At 38.5% G+C, this 23,415-nt stretch overlaps 1 protein-coding gene across 1 annotated transcript in view; it reads left to right on the plus strand.

The window, feature by feature from the left end:
* POLH (DNA polymerase eta) overlaps positions 1–23,415 on the plus strand; it is a 650,423-nt gene that overhangs the window by 539,547 nt on the left and 87,461 nt on the right. The window contains exon 9 of the mRNA XM_044060378.1: positions 6,991–7,163. Within this exon, the coding sequence (XP_043916313.1) occupies positions 6,991–7,163 (173 nt within the window). The remainder of the gene's footprint in view (positions 1–6,990; positions 7,164–23,415) is intronic.

Raw genomic sequence — 23,415 nt, forward strand, 5'->3', positions numbered from 1 at the left:
CCTCCTTGAGCTCTCACTCGCTTTTGACACTGTGGATCATGGTAGGTATCTTGACTAACCACATTTTGTATCCCTGTGATTTGGCTTCCATGGTGCTCAACTGGTTTACAGTGTGCCTCTTATGGTCACACTCGGTATGTAGTTTTGTGAATTAATTCATTCAGTAATCATATGCTGACTTGTGACTGTTCCTCAGGACACTGTCTTGCCTCCACTGATGTTTACAGTATCTGTATATCTCTATGTATCTGCATCTACATCTATCTATATACATATGTATATGTCTGTGTGTGTGTGTGTGTGTGTGTGTGTGTGTGTGTGTGTATATATATATATATATATATATATATATGAATAAAATCAGTGCTTAGGGATGTTATTTAAGGTAGAGGTATTCACAGGCATTGTTTTGTCAATGATATTCAGTTTTAATGTTTCCCAAGAGCCTGTGTCTGATTTTACTCTCCTCGAAGACTGTATGGATTCTGTTCAAGGTGGGCTGTAACAGAAGTAAAGCTTGTTCATGCTGGTTTTATTTATTTTGGGAGGTGTGAATCAAGTGGACTTTGTTTCTTGTGAGTACAGTCTTGGTGTGATTCTTGATGACTTGCTGACAGTTAAGGACCATGTATCAGCACTTATCAAGACATTGTATTTCCATTTGAAAAATACTGCTCAAGTCAGGCACCTGATTCTGTCTGTCTTGGGACCTTGCAGTAGTGCTCCATCCATTAATGCTCATTCTCACCTTCTACTGCTGTGAGAGTGAACTCTACACCTTCATGGAATACCTACATGGGGTTGTTGTTGAAGGCCTTGGCCAGAGACACATAAGCAGTGTGGATGGCCTGACTGTCATCCAGGAGCTTAGTAACCCTTTGAAGGAAGTCCGCTAGAATCAGCAGACACAATCTGCCTTTCAGAAAACCATATGAATTGTATTAAAAAAACTCTAGATCACTTATGCTATTGTTTATGAGTTTGATAATGATGCATTTGAGGCTGCATTTAATACTGATGAGACGCATGGGTTTATAATTGCCATGATCAGTAGTACTACTTTTGTAGTTCTTCAAGCCTGTGGGACATCACCAGTGGAGAAGAGGGTCAGAAGCGACTGAGATAAAGCTATATTTTACACATCACAAGGCAGCTAGGGACGTTGTTAAGACCCATGGAGCCAATGTTTTATTTTTAGACAATGCATTTAGGGCCTCTTCTTGGGTGATTTCGAGAGGTAGGATAATTGGAGGGGGGCTTTAACAGGGTAGTGGGGTGAGTAGACGAAGAGATATTGGAGCTAACTATATCAAGAAGGATGTTGGTAATGGCTTTAGGCTCAGAGTAAGTGGTGCTATTTGATATTAGCTTGGAATAAGTACACTGAGTTTTCCATTATAGCTAAATAAGGCATCGTGATTGTTTTTTGTGGTGGTGGTGGTATCTGTGACAACCCACCACTGGACCAGTAATCAAGGAGCCTCAGTCCTCACCACTGACACCAGTGGGGGACGTACAGTGAGAGAATGACAGGTGCACACACAGTATTTCCAGATGGAGCTTTCTGCATCAAGTGCAGTTTCTTTAAGAGCACACAGAGACCACGGTCAGTCCAGGGCTGGTTTCTGCCTCTATCTCCAGATCCCCAGTAAGACTCCCCACTGGCACAACTATGGAGTTGAAATCTCAGCTGAGAGGGCAAGCCAAGACCTCCTGCACCCTCTCTGCCCAACCAGTGCTTTGTGTCCCTGCCCAAGTTGCTGACAACACACACTGAGATTTAATTTACACACACACACACACACACACCTGGGAAATGCTGACACAGGTTTGGTAGCTATGCCCCCTTTTGCCCAGACTATAAGGTAGTTATCACTGCCACCAGCCAACACTTATCAGCTACTTTAAGACCCTTAACAAAGGGTGCTCAATCTTATTGTGTAGTATTAATATTAATACAAATGGTAGCTTGACCAAGAGCAAGGCTATTAGGAGTGGCCTATACAGTGTCACCAAATAAATATGCATGTACTCTCAGACCTGACATATCTCTTACAAAGATCAGCCACAATGAAAGGTTTAAATATATTTAATAATAAATAATAATAAGAATAAGTCAATACCAAATATATATTCACAGTGGCATCAGAGTTCAAAACCACAGGGAATATTTAAAACAACATTGCAGGCAGTCTCCAATAAATAAAGAAAAATATCTAAACTGAGCTTTGCTATATTCCTGATTAGTTGTACTGTAACCTAAGAACTTGCTTACTACAGAGCAGGGCAAATGTGGTGAATGGATCTTGTTGTTGACAGGTCCAAGACAGAATACAGAATGCTGTCTCTCTTTCGGAGACTTCTTACATTAATATCTCAAATATTACTGCTGGGATGGCTTGCAGAATGACATCATTTCTTCTTATCTGCCTCCATCCCAGATGAAACCCTCACTGCTGGAAGCTAGCAGTATTTCCATCTACCTGTGAAAATACATAGACCTCAGATCTTTGGCAGATGCTGGAAGTTGTAAAACAATTGTAGTAATTAGTGCCCTCCGAAGACCATACAGAAAGCTTCTCAGTACAGACATTGTGTTTTCTTGATGAAAAATATCATCTTTTATTGTGTAGCCATAAAGTAATTTAATTTCAGCTATTTTTCTAAAACTTACTAAACTGAGGTTAACCTCTTGTATCCCAGTTTCTACTGTTAAAATATATACATTTAAACAGTTACAATAGTGCATGTACATTTCTGTTCTTTTCCAGTATGATACACTGTGGTTACATTTCAAACAGCACTTTGCAAATACCTTCAAGCAGTTTAATATACATATGACATACAGTTCTAATACATTTATAACACAATGATCTTATGTACATCATGTTGATATCCACAAATGACATATAATTATTTACAAAATTCCAGATAGCTGGGCTGGCAGTATCTCCCTTTGTCAAAGTATCCATAGGCTCAAAGTTGAATGTTTGAAGGCTTTATTGCATCCTGTTGAAGCTTTATGTAGTTGAAACTTGTGGAAAGATAGAGGAAGATTGTACCGTCCTAGTCCTGTGCTGACATGTGCCAGATGGAGGCATGTATGCCTCTAAGTCAAAAAATGGAAGAATTGGAGAAATATGTGAGGAAATCCTAACACCAGCTCACTGCAGGAGACTTCTGCACAAATGAGCTGTTATGGTGAATATGTTTGTTATTTATAAGTCACTATACCTAATTTCTTTTTCAGGCATAATATATAATATAGTTCTCATTCACGGTGTAATTTCTAAAATTATGCTAACCATTTTAATGTTAAACACAGTCACACTTAGCACCCGAGTCCATCTATATTTCATTTTCCATCCTGCCATCCGAATTTTCCCAGAATTTCTTAAAGGACTACACCCTAAATGCATTTTCTTTATTCCAAGTATATTTTCAAGCCTACAAAATGATCTTTACATTTATACTTGTATTAAAAAACAAGATTCTTCTGTATTTCTTTTCTGCAGCATTTCTCTGTTGGTCAGCATCCTGAGTTTACAGCATGTTGAGTTTGAATGAACTCTTGATACTTGTTTTTTGAATTTGTCCAAGAAGAAATGCCAGAGGAAGGCACTTGTGCCCAGTGGAGTCATAAACCTTTTGAGTCTCTCACTGCTTTTACTATGTGCTGTCATCTACAGCTGCCCTACCACCCTTCCAGGGCTATAATTCTTCCAAGAATATGCAATGTACAGCTCTTTTGCTTTTTTTGTTTCAGGCCAAAGAAATCTGATAACCAGAAATTGACATGAGAAGCCAAGTGATTACTTTTTTTCATAAACTCTAATTTAAGTCCTATATTATAGCAGATGAAATTGCTTACTGCGTTGTGTTTGTAATTTTACAAATAACACAAGCTGGACTAGTGCATTATGGGAAAGAGAAAGAGGCCCATTTAAAAATAAATAAAAACAGTTCTTGTCACTATACCCATCTTCTCAGGGCATATTGGGATAGAACAAAAAAATCAGTATTGACAGCTTAGACTGCTTTGGAGACTATTATGGCATATAACATCAATATAAGAGAAAAAAGTATACTTTTTTAGGTTTATGTATTTATGTAGTTCACATTTGGTAACTGGGGTAAGTGCATTGGTCCATGGATATTTTTTAGACATGACCTATGTCAGAATGGCTGTCAATATAATGAACCAGAATAGATTGTACAGTAAACAGACGCAGTTTAAGAACTGTTCTACAATAAGTAAAGCACATCTTGAAAACAAATGAAAGGTAAAAAGAAAGAAAACAAAAAGGTGATCGTTATCTGGGTAGGTGAAGTAAGTAAATGCCAAGCTGTGATGGCCTTTTAAGAGCTGTTGTGGACCTAAACCTTACTTAATCTTGTCCATTCTTATATGTAGTAAGGCATACACATTAGTGACCAAAAGGCCATACTGTGTTTTTGTTTGTTTGTTTGTGTAAAGTACTACTAATTGCAGTTGTGGAGGGGGACAGATAGATCATTAAATGTGGTACAAGTTAAATGCACTGTGCATGTCTTTTGTAAAGAAAGTAGAACCTCTACAGCTTGTAAACTTTGCTTTAACAAAACCCTTCTTTCTCTGCTCCTGTTGCTTCTGTGTGCTCTTTTTATTATTTTAAATTCCATTCTTCCTCTTTTACATTTCCAACATCTTGGTCTATTTTCTCCTTTGCCCTTGATTTCTTTGCCAAATGCTGTGTTGTCTTAGAGGAAGTCAGCACTTTTGTTCACATTCCAGAAGCCCAGATACAACAGGTCCATCATCACCATACACACCTTTCACATACTCACCTCTGCCTTTAGTAACTCTTGCAATATGCCTAGGTTCCATGGATTTCTTACATGCACCGCATTCCATTTTTGAGAACCAGACAAATATTTTCATCTAGATTAGCATGGTATTATCTGTACACAAAGATTACAGCAAAATCCTCTTTTTTTCTCTTTTCCATTGTACCAGCTTCTGATTCTGCTGCTACCAATGCCATGTATTCATCATCTCTTAGCACCATACTGCAGCACAGGTAACTATAACCCTGTACCGCTGTTAGTAAGAGAGTTTTCCCAGTATCCTCTTGAAATGTCTTCTAATGTGAAGTCAGACCATTGTTCTAATGCAATCTGTCATCTCACCAAAATGGGAAAGCATCTGATTTGCTGTACAAGTGCAACATGTAAATTAGACATTTTTTCTTACCAAGGCTTCTGCCACTACTGTATGCTTCATGATTCTTTACCAGTTCCCTTCATAGCCTCCCAAAACTATTTTCCCTTCTTACTCCCTATCTCCATCTGGGATGATTCTATTCATATTCCATCTCCCATCTGTTTTATTTTGCAGAGACTTTTATTTAAATAAGTTTGTGAAACCCAGTTTTGGAACTATCATTAATTTATGTCTTTTGCTTTATGATTCTATATACTGTGTTTTGGTTGATTTATGGAAAACATTTAATGTGCATAAATTAAAACAATGTAAGCAGTTTTACAGCATATCATCTGTGATCTTCAGTGTAGCTTCCCAAGCCTTTACTGTTCTATAAGACTGCTCCTAAAACCACTCTCTTAGACAAACATGGAGATCTGTCTTACTTTCATGCCATGTTTGTGGGTGGCACTGGTAACACCACAGAAGTCACCATGCATCCTACCACCCTGAGGTTCCACTGTATGTTTTGAGTACAGTAAGAATAATCCTTAGAACAGTGAAAATTAGTGTCATTACAGTAAAATACATACCGACTCCAAAATTGATTATATTTGAGTATTCCTTCTTCTCCAAGTTAGAGTGACCTTGTAGTTAGTATATATAAGTAGTGGGTGTGAGGGGGCAGGGGGATTTGACCTCCTGCAAAAAATGTTTAGGTACAACAGCAAGTATGTTAAAATTCTGAGGATCACACTTGAACTTTTTCAGAGTTTTAGGACTCGTATTGAAAAGTCTTGAAATTCTGATAGGCTGCCCTTCCCTGAATAGCTTTATAAAATTTTGTAGTCTAATTCTTATTTCACTATGTATCTATAATTAGTAAGTTAAATTTTTTTTGTATTGGACAATGGTGTCTGTATGTTCTTGAATGTTCTGTTTAATAAAGTGATTATAACTTTTAATCAAGTAGAATGGAATTGTAAAAATCTACCTGAAATACCGCCGTCAGCTCAGATAGTTGGGAACTGGGTTTAATGTCACATCCAAAGGATGGCACCTCAGGGTTCCAGACCCCCTCCCCCAGCTGGAAAGGTGAAATATGAATCCAAACACCTTGTGTATCGAGATTAAACTCACAATCCCCTAATTTTCTTTGCAGCAGTGGCAGGTATGCAAAATGTAATAAAAAGGAAACAAATGAGCAAGCTCAACTTTTATTACCTAACCTGGTCTTAACAAAACTCATGTAGTAAAAGACAAATGTGCAGCTTGTGTCAGTGGGACTGAAGCATCCAGCATCAAAAGCCCTACTGCCACACAGACATTCTCAGTATCCTCGGAATGGATAAGAACATTAATTGCCTGATGTATGCTCTTTTTCATTCATGACTAAAAAACATTGTCTCGTGAATGTTTTTCATTCATAGCCCTTTTTTGAAGACTCCTGCCCTGCCAATATGACAGTTTTACTCACTTCAGTTGTTTAAAATAATTTTTAAGAACAGCTTATTTTAAAGATTTCTTTTGCCATTATCGTCTTTTGGAAATATTTGTTTATCTGGTGTGAGTTTTTTTTATGGTAAGTAGGTCATTTTCTGTCACCATCTCACTTGCTTATGAAGGCTCACGTATCATAAGTATAATAAATTTCATTAACTTATGAATATGTAATACAATACTTTGGTATTTTAAATAAAAACAATGACTTCATCTGTATACTGTAGTGTTCTAATACATGTGATTTTTTTAAATGAATGGAAAATGATGACGTGAGACTGTAACTAGTGTCTGTCTTTATTTCTTAGAACAACAGATTAGGCAAGCAGCTGACAGTAACTGCCTGTATGGCAGAACACAGAAGAGGTAACAGTTTTTCTCGCTGTTGCCATTTGTCTCGCTATGATGCTCAGAAGATGGCCAGTGATGCTTATACTCTCCTTAAAAGCTGCAACACTTCTGGAATGCAGCAGTCTGCTTGGTGAGTATATATTTGTCAGTTTTCAGACTATTGCAATACAGGGTTAAAACCACAGTAGCACATTTGCCTTCCAGCCAATAAACAGAATATGGAACAGGAAATGTATTATGTTCTGTAGTCCTATCTCGCCTTCATTCTTACATATGGGTTCAGAGCCGATCCTCGGCTCCGACTCTGCCGATTACAAAGCTTGAAGTCTCTCAGTTGGCTTGTGGCAAGGTAGGTATCCCATAGTGCACTAGTAAGAATCCACAGATCTGATTTGCCGCATCTACGAGTTCAGAAGTGCTCTCTTCCTTGGCCGTGGCCAAGCTGGAATTTTTCATTATTCAGTTTCTATAGTAATCGTTTTTTGATCATATTAGTAGTTTAGTATAAATAGCTTAACTGTTGTTATTCTAGTAGTAAATTAGCGTGTTTTTTGAACTTTTGCAAATTGTTGTTGGAAACTTGTTGGCTGTTGCTTCTGCAGGCCCTTTTTCTTTGAGTGGTATCCCTTCTTCTCTGTGCTAACTTTCTTGCTAAATTTTCTCTCTTAGGCGTAGGTTCGTGTTTTGGTTAGGGCCTATTCTAGTCTTTTGTTTGACTAGAATAAGTAGTTTAAAATTAGCTGTGTGCAGTGCTTCTTTATAAACTCTTATTAGCTAGAACTCTTTAGTTAGAGTGTTTGTTGAATTTATTGCAATTGTTGATGCAAATTGTTGATGTCGCTTACTCCTATGTTTAGGGCTAGGCCCGTTTAATTTAGAGGATCTAGTCCTCTCTTGCCTTTTCTCTACTGTGTAGTTTCCTCAGCAGGTCTAGGCCCATTTAAGTTAGAGGACCTAGTCCTCTGTTTTTGCTCTTCCTTGTGTGTTGTTCTTGAGCAGGGCTAGGCCAGTTTAAGTTAGAGGACCTAGTCCTCTGTTGTTTTTTCCTTATGTGTAATGCTACTTAGCAGGGCTAGGCCCATTTAAGTTAGAGGACCTTGTCCTCTCTTCCTGTTTTTCCCTCTTGTGATTGCTTTTTGTAACAAAATATATCTAAGGAATCAAAGGATCATAAACCTTCGGGTTTTAAAAAGTGTCTTAAATGTTCTCAAAAAATGTCCCTGACTGAGGGACCTAGTATTTGTGCTTACTGCCTGGGAGCCTTAAATCTTCAGGAGACATGTTCCTTTTGCCACTCCTTTAGTTCTCAAGTTCTCCAGGAAAGAAAGAACAAATTGATCCTGAAGGGTTTCCTTAAACCTTCCTTTGAGGAGGATTTAGGTGGCTCTTCATCATCGCATTCCGGGTCTCCCTTTTCTAAAAAAAGAGAAGGTCAAGTTGGTCAAGAGACAGTCTCCCATACCGACTGCTTTATCTGGACCTCCACAAAAAATGACAGAATTGGACAAACCTTCTACCTCTTTAGCTCCACTGTCTTCGGAGACGGTCAAGGTTATTGACATCGACACTCCAGTCTCGGCCCCATGTTTTTTGGAGCCGACTACTGAACACTTACCACAGAGCTGGTCTAGAGAATTATTACCGGTTTCCCCAACACTCTGAACTCCGATTTACAGAGATCTAGATCACCTAACTTGCCTTCCAGATCCTCCAAGAGTATTTCTGAAGAGGATGTAGAGAGAGTAGTGCTTAGACTTTTGAAGTCGGCGCTAGCGAATTTGTTGCCGGCTCTGACCCACTTGGTCCCGGAGCCGTCTAAGGCCATATTACCTGCTTCTGTTCCTCTTCTGAGCCATGTCGGTCCTTCGGAGCCAGAGTTATTGGTGCCACTTTTTGTGGAACCATTGGTTCCAGCACCTCAATTGTCTGTCTCTGAGCAGAGTTCCGCTCCTACACCTTCGGTGCCGTCCTTGGCGTCTAGGAGCCGAAGCTCACCAGTCGGCCCTGACAGGGACGCTTGGACCTAAACTTCTTCGGTTCAGAGCCTACATCTTGGTGCCTCAGCTCGGTTGAGCTCGGATCCTACATCTGTTTCGGTGCCGATCACTTTGGAGACGGGGGCTACTTCTGCTTCCTCAGAACCGGGGGGTGTCCTCAGAGCCAGAGAGATCTGCCTTCAAGCTGATGAGGAGCATGCTGTCTAGGTCTTCAGCTCCACACAAGGGTACCTTGACGGCAGAAACCCACAGCCTCATTAGCCCCCATTGAATGGCCACCAGTCTTCCGAGACCTCCCCAGAATACCCTTCTGAGGAGCCTCCTCGAAAGAGAACTTGCAAGAGGAAGCATGTAGACTCCCCTGATGAGGCCATTACCTCTGAGACTGACCTCGAGGAGTCAGAAGGGTCCCCTAGGTCATTCTCTGATGAGATCTCCTTCGTAGCTATCTTAGATATCCTGAAACAGAGAGGCGGCTGGCCCACTGTCACCCCTTTTGTTGAGGAGACAGTGTACCTGAAGGCTTTCGGGTCTCAACCTTCAGCCTCTTGGGTGTCTCCACCTTTCGATGAACTGTTAGATTTAGTCAGTCGAAAGGAGGGGGAAACTCCTAATGCCATAGAATCAGTCCCCAGAAGGCCCAACACATTTCTTTCAGCCCCCAAAGAGAAAGAGTTTTTGACTAAAGTTGTGCCTGTGGATGCCATGGTGATGGCAGCAGCCACAAAGAAGGAACTAGCAGAAACTTCCTCATCTGTCCACTCACGGAACAAGGAGTCTCGAACGATGGACAGATAAGAGAAGCATATCTTTTCATTAGCAGCTTTTACACTCACATCGCTGAATTACCTCACCCATTTCACTAGACTTCAAAGAGATCTCCTAAAGGAGCTAGGAGATGCTCTCCAAGGTACTTTAGCTGAAGGAGTCCCTGAGAAGGTTACTGCTCAGTTGTCTACCTTAAACTCCATTGTTAACTCCTCCATGAGGCTGATATCTTATGCAGCAGATGGAGCGAGCAGGGCATTGGGTTCAGGAGTGTCCCTTAGGAGACATTCCTGGATGCGCTTATGTAATTTTGCAGAGCCCTTCAAATCTACATTTACCAATGCCCCCTTTGACAGTTCCTCTCTGTTTGGACCAAAGGTAGAAGATACACTCACCAGATGCGAGCAGGAAGAGAAAACTCTCTCTGCCGTGGGAGTACAGTTTTTCCGTCCCTTCTAGACCGTACCCTAAGAGTCATAGAGGCGGGAAAATGTGGTTCAAGAAATCTCAGAGATTTTTCCCGGAAGCACTAGGTGATTCCTTCTCGAGAGGCAGAGCAGGAAGAAGTAATGGTAGATGTCGCTCTAGAGAGGGGGGGGGGGGGTCCACAAAACCAGGGTGACTGCGATTCCTTTCGTGGATGTCCCTATCAGCGCTCCTGAAGTGGGGCCCGACTGTGCTTCTCTGGAGCCAGTCGGGGGTCTCTTATCTTTGTACCCAGAAGCCTGGCACGACATCACCCAAGACAAGTGGGTTCAAAGAATAATTTCCAGAGGATAGTTCATACCCTTCTCTTTTCCACCTCATCCCACTAAGAAAATCCTAGATGTTCCACCTAATCAAGTAGCTATAAAAGTCCAAAAGTCGCTTCAAAAGAGAGTCATCCAAACCATCCCCTCAGACCAGATAGGATTCAGAACTTAGATTCTTTTTAGTGCCAAAACGATCAGGGGACTGGAAGCCCATTTTGGATCTCAGCAAGTTAAACGAATCAGTGAAGAAGTCCAAGTCCCGAATGGTAACACTTCAGTCTATACTCCCTCTATTAGGAAAGACAATTGGATGTGCTCCATAGACCTGTAAGATGCGTACTGCCACATAAAAATGGACAGAGCATCAAGGAGTCATTTACGCTTCCATCTGGGAGCCAGTCATTACCAATTTCGTGCTCTGCCCTTTGGTCTCACCACAGCCCGCAGGGTATTCACCAAATGCATGGCAGTAGTAATGGCTCACTTGAGACGCCTTGGATTCTAAGTGTTTCCGTACCTGGACGACTGGCTCCCGACTGCCACCACCAGGCACCTACTTCTACAAGCCAGGGATTCAACCATCTGAGTCTGTACTCAGCTAGGGATTACTATAAATTGGGAAAAGTCTGTCTTGTCACCCTCTCAATATGTGACTTTTATAGGCGCAGAAATAGACACAGTCAGAATGATGGCTCACCTTCCTGCAGACAGAATACAAAATCTAAGACAACAGATATATAGCCTGCTTCCCCAACACAAAGTCAAAGCGAAGACAATGCTCAAACTTCTAGGAACCATGGCCTCTACTATAACTCTAGTTCCCCACTAGCCAAACTACATATGAGAATTCTACAATGAGTACTCTTTTCCCAGTGGTCTCTTCAACAACTGCCTCTGTCTCATCCCATTTTATTAACAGAATTTTGCAAAAAAGACCTTCGTTTGTGGACCCAGTCCAGTCAACTAACAACAGGGACACCATTCATTCCTTACCAACCCGTTGCTACTGTGACCACGGATGCCTCCCAGATAGTGTGTGTGGGGGGCATTATCTAGGAAGGACGGTCCAAGGCATATGGCAAGAACACGAGGCTCACTTGCATATCAATGTCCTAGAGATGAAAGCAGTTCTATTAACTTTGCAAGCACTTCACGACTTTCTTCCTGTAGGAACAATAGCAATCCAATCAGACAATATGCCAGTGGTATGGTATATAAACAAACAAGGGGGAACCAGATCCTACCCCCCCTATGTCGAGAGGCTCTTCGAGTTTGGCAGTAGGCGATATCTTCCCAACACTTTCTAGTTGCAATGCATATCTTGGAGACAACCAGTGTGATAGCCGACAAGCTCAGCAGGGCAATTTTGATGCCTCACGAGTGATCTCTGAATCAGAAAGTCGCGGAACAGATTTTCCACAAATGGGGGATAGCCTTGCTGCGATCTGTTTGCCAGTGCAATGAATACCAAATGCAGCAGCTACTTCTCCCTTATCCCCCCCGGGGGGGAGACACCAAGAGACGCACTGGTTCACAATTGTCCCTCGGGACTTCTTTATGCCTTTCTTCCCTTTCTGCTAATATTGAAAGTGATGATCTCCAAAAAGTGAACTGATAATCAATGTTACCATAGAGTTCCAATAAGTGCTCGAACACCCCTGATTTATATTACCTCCGGTTCCGTTGTATGGCCACACAGCTGATATCAATACACATCCCTTTCGCTATGCAGTATTTTCGCTTGTTCCAAATAACCAGCAACTGTAGTCAATAAGGTTACTGTTATTCTTCTAAGCAGCACGCCAGTCCGATGTATTAAAATAACTAATTTATTAAACTTTTACATTTGTTATTACAAGTTAGTTGCTACTAAATTAGTGAAAAGAAACTACTGCTTTACAGCACACTTGATACAAAAAATACTAATCGTTAAAATAAAAAATGCAGAAAAAAGTGCATTGTAAGAAAATAAATATAACTAACTACAACAAACTTTAACACACTTGGTTAGCACTTTTTCACCCAAAACCTTATGGGGCTTCTTCAGAACACCATTTTTTTAACACAGTGGATATTTAAAACCTTAAAGAGCAAAAATGCCTTGACTGTTTACATTTAAAAAAACACAGTACTATATAAATACCTCTAATGTCATATTGTGTTGTGTACTACTAAAATTAATAATTAAAAAAAAAATAAAAAATAAAACAATAATAATAAAAAAACAATGTAAGAAGATAAGTTTAATAAATTAGTTTTAATAATACATCCGCTTAGAGTGCTGCTTAGAAGAAGAAAACCAGTAACCTTATTGACTTGGTTGTTGGGCGGAACAATGGCATTTGCATAAGGAAGAATGGGATGTGTATTGATATCAGCTGTGTAGTCCGCGGTGTAATATTAGAAATGATCGAAGAAAGCAAAGAGAGAGTAAGAAAGCAAAATTCTTATTACTCCAAAAATGCCCCCATCTCTTTGGTTTGCCCCCCTCATCTTTCTTCTTTCTTGGACCTCATCCACCTCCTCATCCACAAACCAGACCTTCTGACATATGTCAGGCATGTTTCCATCCCTGTCTCCACACCCTCCATCCCCATCTCTGTTCCCTCCATCTCCATTTCTGGTCTCCTTTCCTTCCATCATTTCTACACATATTCTACATTCCTTCTACAAGCCTTCTCCTAGAAAAAGAAAATCACACAAGTGCATGCAAATTTAAAAATCTCTCTGTTACAAAAGAAAAAAAAAAACATAGATCCATTACATAGCTAAAAAATATAGTGTTAAACTTTCCCATAGTTCATTTCATCATTAGGCAGTTTTTGCTCATCAAGCAGGGAGCTGCTGCTGCTTTTCTTTTTTTGTGGGATTAATTGAAACCTCACCTTTTTCAACTTTCATTCTAATCTTTTTTTTCATTTTAACTACCTTGCTCAAAAACCTAGAAAGACTTACCTCCCCGCCTTTTGACCCCACACATACTTGTGATTTAAAGTTCCTTTCATGGATGACCATTTTGATAGTAGCCATTACATCCATCAGAAGAGTATCAGAGTTGCAAGCACTTTCAGTCAAACCTCCTTACTTGTTTTTTCATAGAGACAGTTTCCCTTTGTATAAATCCATCCTTCATCCCCAAGGTTTGTTCTCAATCTGATATGAATCAAGCTATTGAACTGCCAGTCTGTTTTCCTAATCATTCAAACAAAGCGGAATATAAGTTCCATCAACTTGATGTTCACAGACAGTTAAGGTTCTATCTACATAGAACCAAGGAATTTAGGAGATCAGACCAATTGTTTGTATCTTTTTTGGAGACGAGAAAACGTATGCCAGTCTCCAAGATAACATTATCAAACTGGATTTCAGATTTTATATCTTTTATTTACTCTTCTAATGGCAAAGAACTCCTGTCTAAAATTAAAGCTCATTCTACCAGATCCGTATCCACATCTGCTGACTTTCAAGCCAGAATTCCAATGGACAGTATATGTCCAGCAGCAACTTGGGCTACCCCTCATACTTTCATTACTCATTACAAATTGGACTTGGCCTCCAGGGGCAGAGCTTCCTTTGATTCCATGGTTCTTAGGAGTATATTCCCGTGAGCCACCCGAGAAAAAAGGTGCTAGGGATGCTGTCCCATATGTAAAAATGAAGGCTAGATAGGACTACAGAACATAAAGAAGTTATGTACTCACCATAACGTTCCATGTTTGTAGTACATCTCACCCTTCATTCTTATGAACCCACCCTCCTACCCCGTCCATGTATCCTTGGAGGATCTGGAGACAAGATAGTATCTATCTTCCTTAGGGTTGGAGACCTTTAATTTATTTTATTTATTTATTTTACATTTGTTGACCGGGCTAGTCTAGCTGGATACATGTCCATTTTCAGTAGAGGCCCAGGAAGAAAAGCTCCACAAACGGAATAGTAAAAATTGTATAAAAAAGTAGTAAAAACAATGCTAGTAGAACAGCCAACAAAAATACAGCGGGGAAAAATTGCTAAACAAAGGTATTGCTAAAATGAGAAAGAAAACATATGTAGCATTGATATCTTTGTTTTTCCTTGTGGAAATACCTTTTATTACTTTTTAGACAGCAGCAAACAAGGTCTGGGGATTCTTATTAGTGCACTGTGGGATACCTACCTTGCCATGAGCCAACTGAGAGACTTTGAGCTTTGTAATCAGCCGAGTCGGAGCCGAGGATTGGCTCCAAACTCATATGTAAGAATGAAGGGTGAGAAGGACTACAAACATGGAACGTTATGGAGAGTACATAACTTCTTTTTTTTTTACCAGTTGATGTGCATTATCTGTGTTTCCCTACAGTATTCATAATAAAGCTTCTGTGATAAACAGCTTTATAGAATCAATCCCCACAAGTAACTGTAAAATGAAGAGAAACTCATATGTTACTAATCTGAGGAAAATGGACAGTCGTAAGTAAAAGTTAAGAGTCTTTATTCCAACTAACAGTATATGTAGTTCATCTTGCAATAGCAAGACAGTTCAACTGCAGAAAATACTAGCTGATAATAATTTTCTTTATTTACATTTTCTAAAGCAGAATAGGCACGTGAAGAATAAATGTACTTCAGAAACATTGTTTAATTCTTGCCCTGCTTAGGTTTGAAACAGTATTAAACATAATACATTGACAGAAAAACTGAAAACAGTTTCAACCTTGATAGGGTTCTGACTGTAGAAGACCTCCTCGTTTCAGATTGACTAACATAGAATTCAGACCAGGAAGACAAACTCACAAGTAAAAACAGACAGCACCTCAAGTGAAAAATGCCATCCAAAGGACAAACAAAGCAATAAAGTGTATAGGCAGCAGCAATGCCTACATAAAATCCACATGGTTCTATCCAAAGTATAAAAGTAAAGTTTATTAATCTGAGCCCTTTTGTCCCAAACAGGTAAAAAGTGACTTCAACAGAGAATCTTAACACAGTTACATCGCTTCCTGAAATAATCAAAGTAAACTGAACCAATTAACGGGTAATCAAAAATGTAAAGTGAAACATCCACTACGACGAGCACATCAAATAGTATAAATACTGTAAAAGTCAAACTATTTTAAAGTTTTTAGACAAATTATCTAAAATACCAGGATTAAATACAATAAAATAAAAGCAATAATCTTAAACTCTACAAAGAGATTTCAACTTTAAAATGGATGCTGTAGAATGCATATCATTAAGGCCAAAGGGACCTGAAGCATGTAGTTTGATATGCCGTAATAGTTCCCTAAGTTCAAGGGTAATTTTCCCCAGACCGCCCCCTAGGATTCTGCTTAACTATATCTAACCCAAAAAATCTAAAACTGTGCCCTTCATGGGAAAGGATGTGTTTGCATAATGCATTAGTTAATATATGCTTCTTAATTACATAAGAATGTTCATATATATGCTCCTTAAACATTCTTTCCATTTTGCCTATGTAAAACAAACTTGACAAATAGCGCCATAAATAATACCCATTTGAACAGCAATTAATATAAGCCCGTGATTTCACAAAACCAAAACCTTTGATGCATCTGGTAACTCTATGCATAATCGTGTCAAAGTAGGTACATTTAAATGTGGAAGATGCCTGCAATTTTCTTTCATTTATGAAGGGAACAGAGTTAACATCAGAGGTTTTGGTTTCGGTAAATCATGGGCTTATATTAATTGCTGTTCAAAGGGTTATTTATGGCAGTATTTGTTAAGTTCTTTTCAATATTTTATATAGGCAAAACAGAAAGAACATTTAAGGAGTCTATATATATATATATATATGTGTGTGTGTGTGTGTGTGTATATATATATATATATATATATATATATATATATATATATATATATATATATATATATATATATGTATACACACACAACACACACACGCATTCTCTTGCATAGAACTGTATGAATTTTATGCATGTATCCCTGCTTTCACGTTCTTCTTTTATTGGGTGTTTGCTTATACACTTTATTGCTTCATTTGGTCCTTTGGATATCATTTTTTTTACCTGAGGAGCTGTCTGTTTTTACTTGTGACTAATGCAGTGTACTTGGCTTAACTTTTCTTTGCTTTAGTTTTGTTCACAGTGCTGTGTATATTGATCTGCAAAGCACCATCACAGATATCTTCCCTTGACTTATTGTAAATGTCCACCGTCACGAGTAAGAAGTCTCCATTTTGTGGAATTGGTGATTCCTCAGATGTAGTTTTTATATTCTTCCATAGAAATAACTATTCCTTGTTTTCTTTCCAAAATTTGATCAACATGTATAGGCCTGGGAGCTTCCAAGATGGCTGCACACTGATCAACAGGTTAATTTCAGCTATCCCAATGTGAAAATAAAAATCAAGAAACAACAGACAGTGATATTGTCAGCTTGAGTAAAATTCAGTTATTGGCTAGTAAGTACACACCCTGGATGCCAGCAAAGAAAATATTTACAGAAACTGAAAGAAAATCAACCGAAAAAGGTGAAGAAGAAACATGGACTTGTAAAACTCCTGTAATCTGTTCAGCAAAAATCAGTTCAGGCTTCAGCTTTGGTATCAGAGATGGCTTCCAGGACTTTAGAGGAAAAAATAAATCAAGTCTGCTCAGAACTGATTTAAATAATTGAAACGTTGAAAGAGTATGTCAACTCATAAAAAAAAGGCTAGCTATTCAAGTTGAACTGATCAAACTGAAAAAGCCACTGTTTGAAATGAAGAAAGAACTGGCTGAATATGAGACTTCTCAAGAAGAACTGTTTAAAAAAATAGTAGAGTTAGAAGATAAAGCACAAAGTGAAAAAATGAGGTTTTTGCTGTACCAGAAGAACTGGAAGAAACTGGCTGTAATAATTTTATGAAAGCACAAATAAGCACCTATACTGGTATTCCCCAGCAGGGTTTGTTAATTGAAAGCGGACATCAAGTGGATAATCCAAACCTGGCCATGAGAAAGCAGCCAAGACCTGTATTAGTAAAGACGCAATCTTACCAGCAGAATGAGTTTATCCTCACAAAACTGTGACAGGGGGGAAAAGCACTACAAATTGGAGACAGCAGAGGATTTGTGTACACCATGCAGAAGAATAACAAATTTGTCCTAACAATCAGGGAATGCCAGGAGGCAGGTATGAGATTCAAACTGCTGCTTCCATCTGTTTTTGATATTTTTTTTTTTCTGGAGGATCAAATACATTTTCGGATGCAGAACAGGCTGATGAGGAAATAAAAATGTTTATCCAACAAAAAGCTACCAAACAGAAGGTGCTCTGCATCCTATTCTTCTGACAATAAAGCTCATAGAGAGACTTCGCCATTGTATCCTTTTCCAGTGTTCCAAAGGGTAATGCTTGAAAGACAGAAAAATAGCACAAGAGTTAACTGTGAGGATTGGGAACACCTTGGACTTGAGCAAGTGTGTGGTGTTGGGAGATGCAGATGCACAGCAATAAGACCAGCAGCACTGAAATCAGTGACTAAATGGAAGTCTATAAAGCATCAGTCACATTTTTGTAATATGGCTTTGGAAGAAAAAGTGAGAAAAAATGGACCTTTGCTGACTGTTAAACATGTAGGCGAACTGTAAAGCATATATGCTACTTTGTCATTAATGCTTTGAAGGACACCGAAAGGGGGAAAGTAACTGGAGGTAAAACAAATATTGTTCTTCTTAGTATTTGTATAAAATGTTTGAAAATATAAACTGCATTTTATGTATACTAAAGCAGTTTTGTGTAGTGTGCAGTCAGTTGTATTTTAAATGTGGAGGAGTCTTTTCAGTAACTGCTGTGTGTTAAAGATACTTAAACAAGTTCTTTCTAATTGTAAGAAATATAGACTTAACAGTACAAGTGTAGAGAGGATTGACAAAAGAAAGTTTACTGGGAATATGTTGTGATCTTGGACTGATGACGTGGGAGTGGGGTTTAAATATGCACTGATTATATTATATACAGTATTAGGAACGTTTTGTCTTACTTTTGCAAGGGTTTTACAAGGGTGAATGTCTAGAGTAATGCTCTTGGCTTAGGTTGTAAACAAGTATTTTCACAAGCAAGTAGGCGTGAGTAATTAGACAAAATAATGAAAGCCATGAGAAATGCTGTCTTACATTTGCAAAGATATTAGCTTATGTTTTCCCATTAGCAAATATTTAGTGGGAGTCGAGAAGTCTGCAGCTGAAGGCAGTTGTGCATTCCGTTCTGAATGAAATTTACAAAGATTTATTGCTGACTACCTTTGCATGTTGCATGAAGACAAGCTGTTTGCAGGTGCAAACAATTAACTTTGAGAGTTCTGAGTATTCTTTGCCAAAGAAAATGCAACACTTAAAGATAAAATGGCACACAGTTCAGCAAAAAATTAAGTTTGAAATTATGAGAAGTGAATAAGAGAGAGTCTCCCTAGCAGCTGTGGTACTTTAGTACATTTAATAGAACAGTGTACAATTTAATTTTACTTAAAGATTGCCGGTGCACTTTTTCTTAGGGTTAAAAGTTCATATTTTCTGAAAGTATGCAACCCATTTCTCAGGTCTGGGAAAGGAATAGAGAGAATAAAAGAACAGACGGTAGTCAGTGTAAGTGGGAAGACAGTTTGTAGTATGAGCTTTAACATGGGTAACCTTATTTTAGGTTAGGTAATGCCTGTGGGTGCAGCCATTGATATGGATGAATTGTTCTTATCTGAAAGGTTAAACTTCATTATTTAAATATGTACATGTCTTTTTTGTGTTTGTTCTAAGTAAATAGAGGTGGAGGATGTTCTGAATATGTATTTAATTTTGGTTTGAGGGCTGTTATATAAACAAGAAATCTTGAAAACTATGACATGGGTTCAAATGGAGGTGAGAAGAAACAACTGTATAAAAGATCAGCCTGTCAAACAGTGTGTGCATGTAACACACATTAAAAAACTGTCATATGTAATTGGTGGGAACAGTAGCTCTTAATCATAATGACTGTCCTATCCATATTATTATGGAATGTAGATGGCCTTAGAGGTATACACAAAAAGGAAAGCATATTGAATTATATTACGAAATAGTAATGCTGATGGAGTCGCATTTTGAAAGGAACTAGCATGTGAATTTAAAATAAAGAATTTCAGAATGGATATTCGGCAGAATATCAGGGACAAAGGAAAAGAGGCGCAAATATTCTAATTGCTAAAAGGGCACCAATAGTAATAGAAGAGGAAATAAAAGACAGTAATTGCAGATTTGTGGTAGTGCAGGGCTATTGGCAAGACAGGAGGATTATGCAGGGATGTATTTATAGTCCACCAAAACTGCTATTAGGTAGCTTAAGAAAATTTGGGGAGAAACTGACTTTCGGCAAGGAATATTACTTATAGGTGGAGACTGAGCAGGGACTATTCTTTTAGGTGGGGACTGTATTGAGGGTGTATCAGGGGATCTAGAAGAGAAAACTTGTTATTTAGTTTATTAACATTTGTTGACTGGGAAAGTCCGACTAGGGCAGAGCCTATTTTCAGCTGATGCCCGGGGAGAAATGCTCCAGACTCACGTCTTCAGAATATGTGTGTGTTTTTGTGTGAATATATATATATATATATATGGTTTACCTTCAAAATGTTGAATGCTAAATGGTTGAAAATGAATTGGTTAAATGCACTATATTGAATGATCAAAATGTTGAAATAAAATTACTCTAAACTCACAATGTCAAAATTGTCGAATTTGCTCATTTCTGCAGTGTAGTGCGATGTCAGAGTTGGTATGTTTAAGTAGGAGGGGGTGCAGGGGGGCATAACCCTCCTGCAAAATAGTAGATGTGAGCTCATTGCTTTTTCAATTACATTTTAGACATTTTGATCATTCAATGTTTTGGGTTTAGATGTTATTTTTCAACCAAATGAACATTAGACATATGGCATTTGACATTTTGAAGGTAAACTATATATATATATATATATATATATATATATATATACACACACATATATATATATAAAATATACGTGCATGTGTGTCTATATGTATATCTGTATCATATAGACAACACACATGCACGTATATTTGATATATATATATATATATATATATATATATATATATATACACACACACACATACATATATATATATATATATATATATATATTTGTGAAGAAATTTATGAAAATATTTGGTTTTCAAGCTGTGATTCAGTAGTGAGAATTCAGACAGAATTTGCTTATTATTCCCTAAGGTACAGTAACTGGGCTATACCAGATAGAAATTATATTTCACAGAAACGTGCATTTGATTGAAAACTTCGACACACATCCAATAACTATTTCAGATTATGCACTGATAAAAAGTAAGATAAAACTGCAAGGTAATGAAATAAAAATGAGAGATTGGCACTTTCACACCTACTTGTTAAAAGAGAGGAATTTAAATAATGGGAAGTGGAAATTATTTGATAGTTATTATGAAAGATAAAATATCTTCAAAAGTTATAGCTACCAAGTGAGGGAAAATGGAAATGGAATTTAAAAATAGGTTAAAGTATAAAAGAAAGAAATGTGGTTAAGAATTAATAGGAACTACTTAGAGGAGCTAACAAAAGTTAAAGTATTGCAGAATAAGGGAAATCTGAAAAAAGAAGCGGCATAATTGCAGAGTGCTAGAGGGAGAATAAGGATGTATCTGGATAATATGCATCAGTTTAGAAAGATTGCTCTTAAGCAGCAATTTTTTGATAATTGCTCCAGAGCACAAAAAACTTTTAACACAACAACTTATGCAGCAGAAAGTAGAAAGGGTTGCCACTAAATTTATGTAGCCTATAACAAGAAGAATAACCAGAGATCCTGTAGATGTATTAGGGATATTCCAGAAATGTTATGAAAATTTGTGGAAATCAAGAAAGAGCACAAATGGAAATGTTTATGGAAGACTTAATTGTGCCAAAGTTGGAGATAGATAAGGCTCAACAACTAACAGTTAAGATAGGTGGAGATGAGATAAAAATGGGTATGTATAATGAATTTTCAGGCAAATCTTGGAACAGATGATATTCCTGTAAAAGTCTGGAAGTTAGGAGGGAAGAAAGTATTAAAGATCTGGAAGATTTTATTTAGCAGTATTTTAAAGGAGGGGAAGCAACAACATCTTTAAAAAAAGCTGTGGTTTCTCTATTGCCTAAATATGGTAAAGATCCATCAGACGCAACTTCATATAGGTCCATTTCAATTTTAAACCATAATTATAAAGTGTTTATATACGTACTAGCTAAAAGAATGGCAAAGGTGTTGCCAAAATTGATAGATATCGATCAGTGTAGTTTTTTGGAGGGGAGGCAATCAATGAGCAACAGTAATAGAACAATGATGATCCAGAGGAAAGCAGAATGCAAGAAAATACCATTATGAGTAGGGCAGTGGAAGCATTTGTGTTCCCTGAAACAGTAGTAATGATAATTAAGAGAATATTTAAAGTGAGAGGGTTACTCTCTGATAAATGTTGTGTTTGAGCAGAGGAACAAGGCAGGGGTGTCCCCTTTCCCCTTTATTTGCTTTATACCTAGAGCCACTGGCAAAGAAAGTAAGGGATTCAAATTTGAGGATGTAATTGGTATGTTAATCAAGAAAAGTTGACTTTATTTGCAGATGATATTATTTTGTACGTGAAAAATTCAGAAAAAGGACATCTGTATTGTGGAACATTTTGAGACAGTTTCAGGTCTTTTCAGGATATAAAATTAATGAAGATAAAACAAAAGCTTACCGCCCCATTAGCTTGACAAGCTTTATCTGCAAAGCCATGGAGAGGATCATAATGGAACTCATAAATAAAGACATAGGGAACTTGCAGACTTTGGATCCAACCCAGTTTGGCTTTGTCAAAGGCAGATCCTGCCTCTTAAACTTGGTTGACTTTTTCGAGACTGTCACCAAGGCCATTGATGAGGGAAAGGCAGTCCATACAGCCTACCTCGACCTGGCAAAGGCCTTCGACACAATACCCCACTCAGGTATCATCGAAAAACTCATCAGCTTGAATGTAAACCCATACATCACAAGATGGGTTGCAAACTGGCTAAGTGACAGAACCCACAGGGTCAGAGTTGCTGGAGCCATGTCATACTCAAAACCTGTCACAAGTGGTGTCCCACAGGGCTCAGTCCTGGGTCCACTCTTGTTCGGCATCTACTTTTCTGAAGTACAAGCAAACACAGGAGGGTTATGGCTGACAAAGTTTGCAGATGACTGCAAACTGGGCCATAGTCGAAAACACATCTGACACAGATATCCTCCAGAAGGGCCTCACAGAAACGGATAACTGGTGCCAGAGCCATGGCCTGAAGTTAAACGCCAAAAAATGCATAGTCATACCCTTCGGGAAAAACAAGGTTACCCCTAGCTACCATATAGGTGGCAATCCACTGAGCACAGAAAAAGTCATCAGGGATCTGGGGACCCAAGTTGACAGTAGCCTTTCGTTTGACACTCATGTTGCTAAAGTAGTTAGGAAAACCTTCTATATCGCCCACCTGATCATGAAGGGATTCACATCTAGATCAAGGGAGGTCATCGTCCCCCTGTACTCATCACTCATTAGACCTATGATTGAGTACAATGCCCCGTTCTGAATGTATCTGACCAGACACCTGCTGCAGCTTGAAAGGCTCCAAAAGTTCCTCACCAAAAGGATAAAGGGTCTCAAAACTATGTCTTATGCTGCCCGACTGAAAGAACTCCAGCTCTATTCAGTCTCATACCGCTTGCTCAGAGGTGACCTCTGCCTGACATATAAGGCCATGTCAAACCCAGATTTGATGAATATGCTTCACCTCAAAAAATCTAGATCCCTCAGAACCACAAGGGCGGGAGACTTAAACCTTGACA

The sequence above is a fragment of the Protopterus annectens genome, chromosome 1.part0 (assembly GCF_019279795.1).
Source record: "Protopterus annectens isolate FY-2018-M chromosome 1.part0, PAN1.0, whole genome shotgun sequence".
NCBI lineage: Eukaryota > Metazoa > Chordata > Ceratodontiformes > Protopteridae > Protopterus > Protopterus annectens.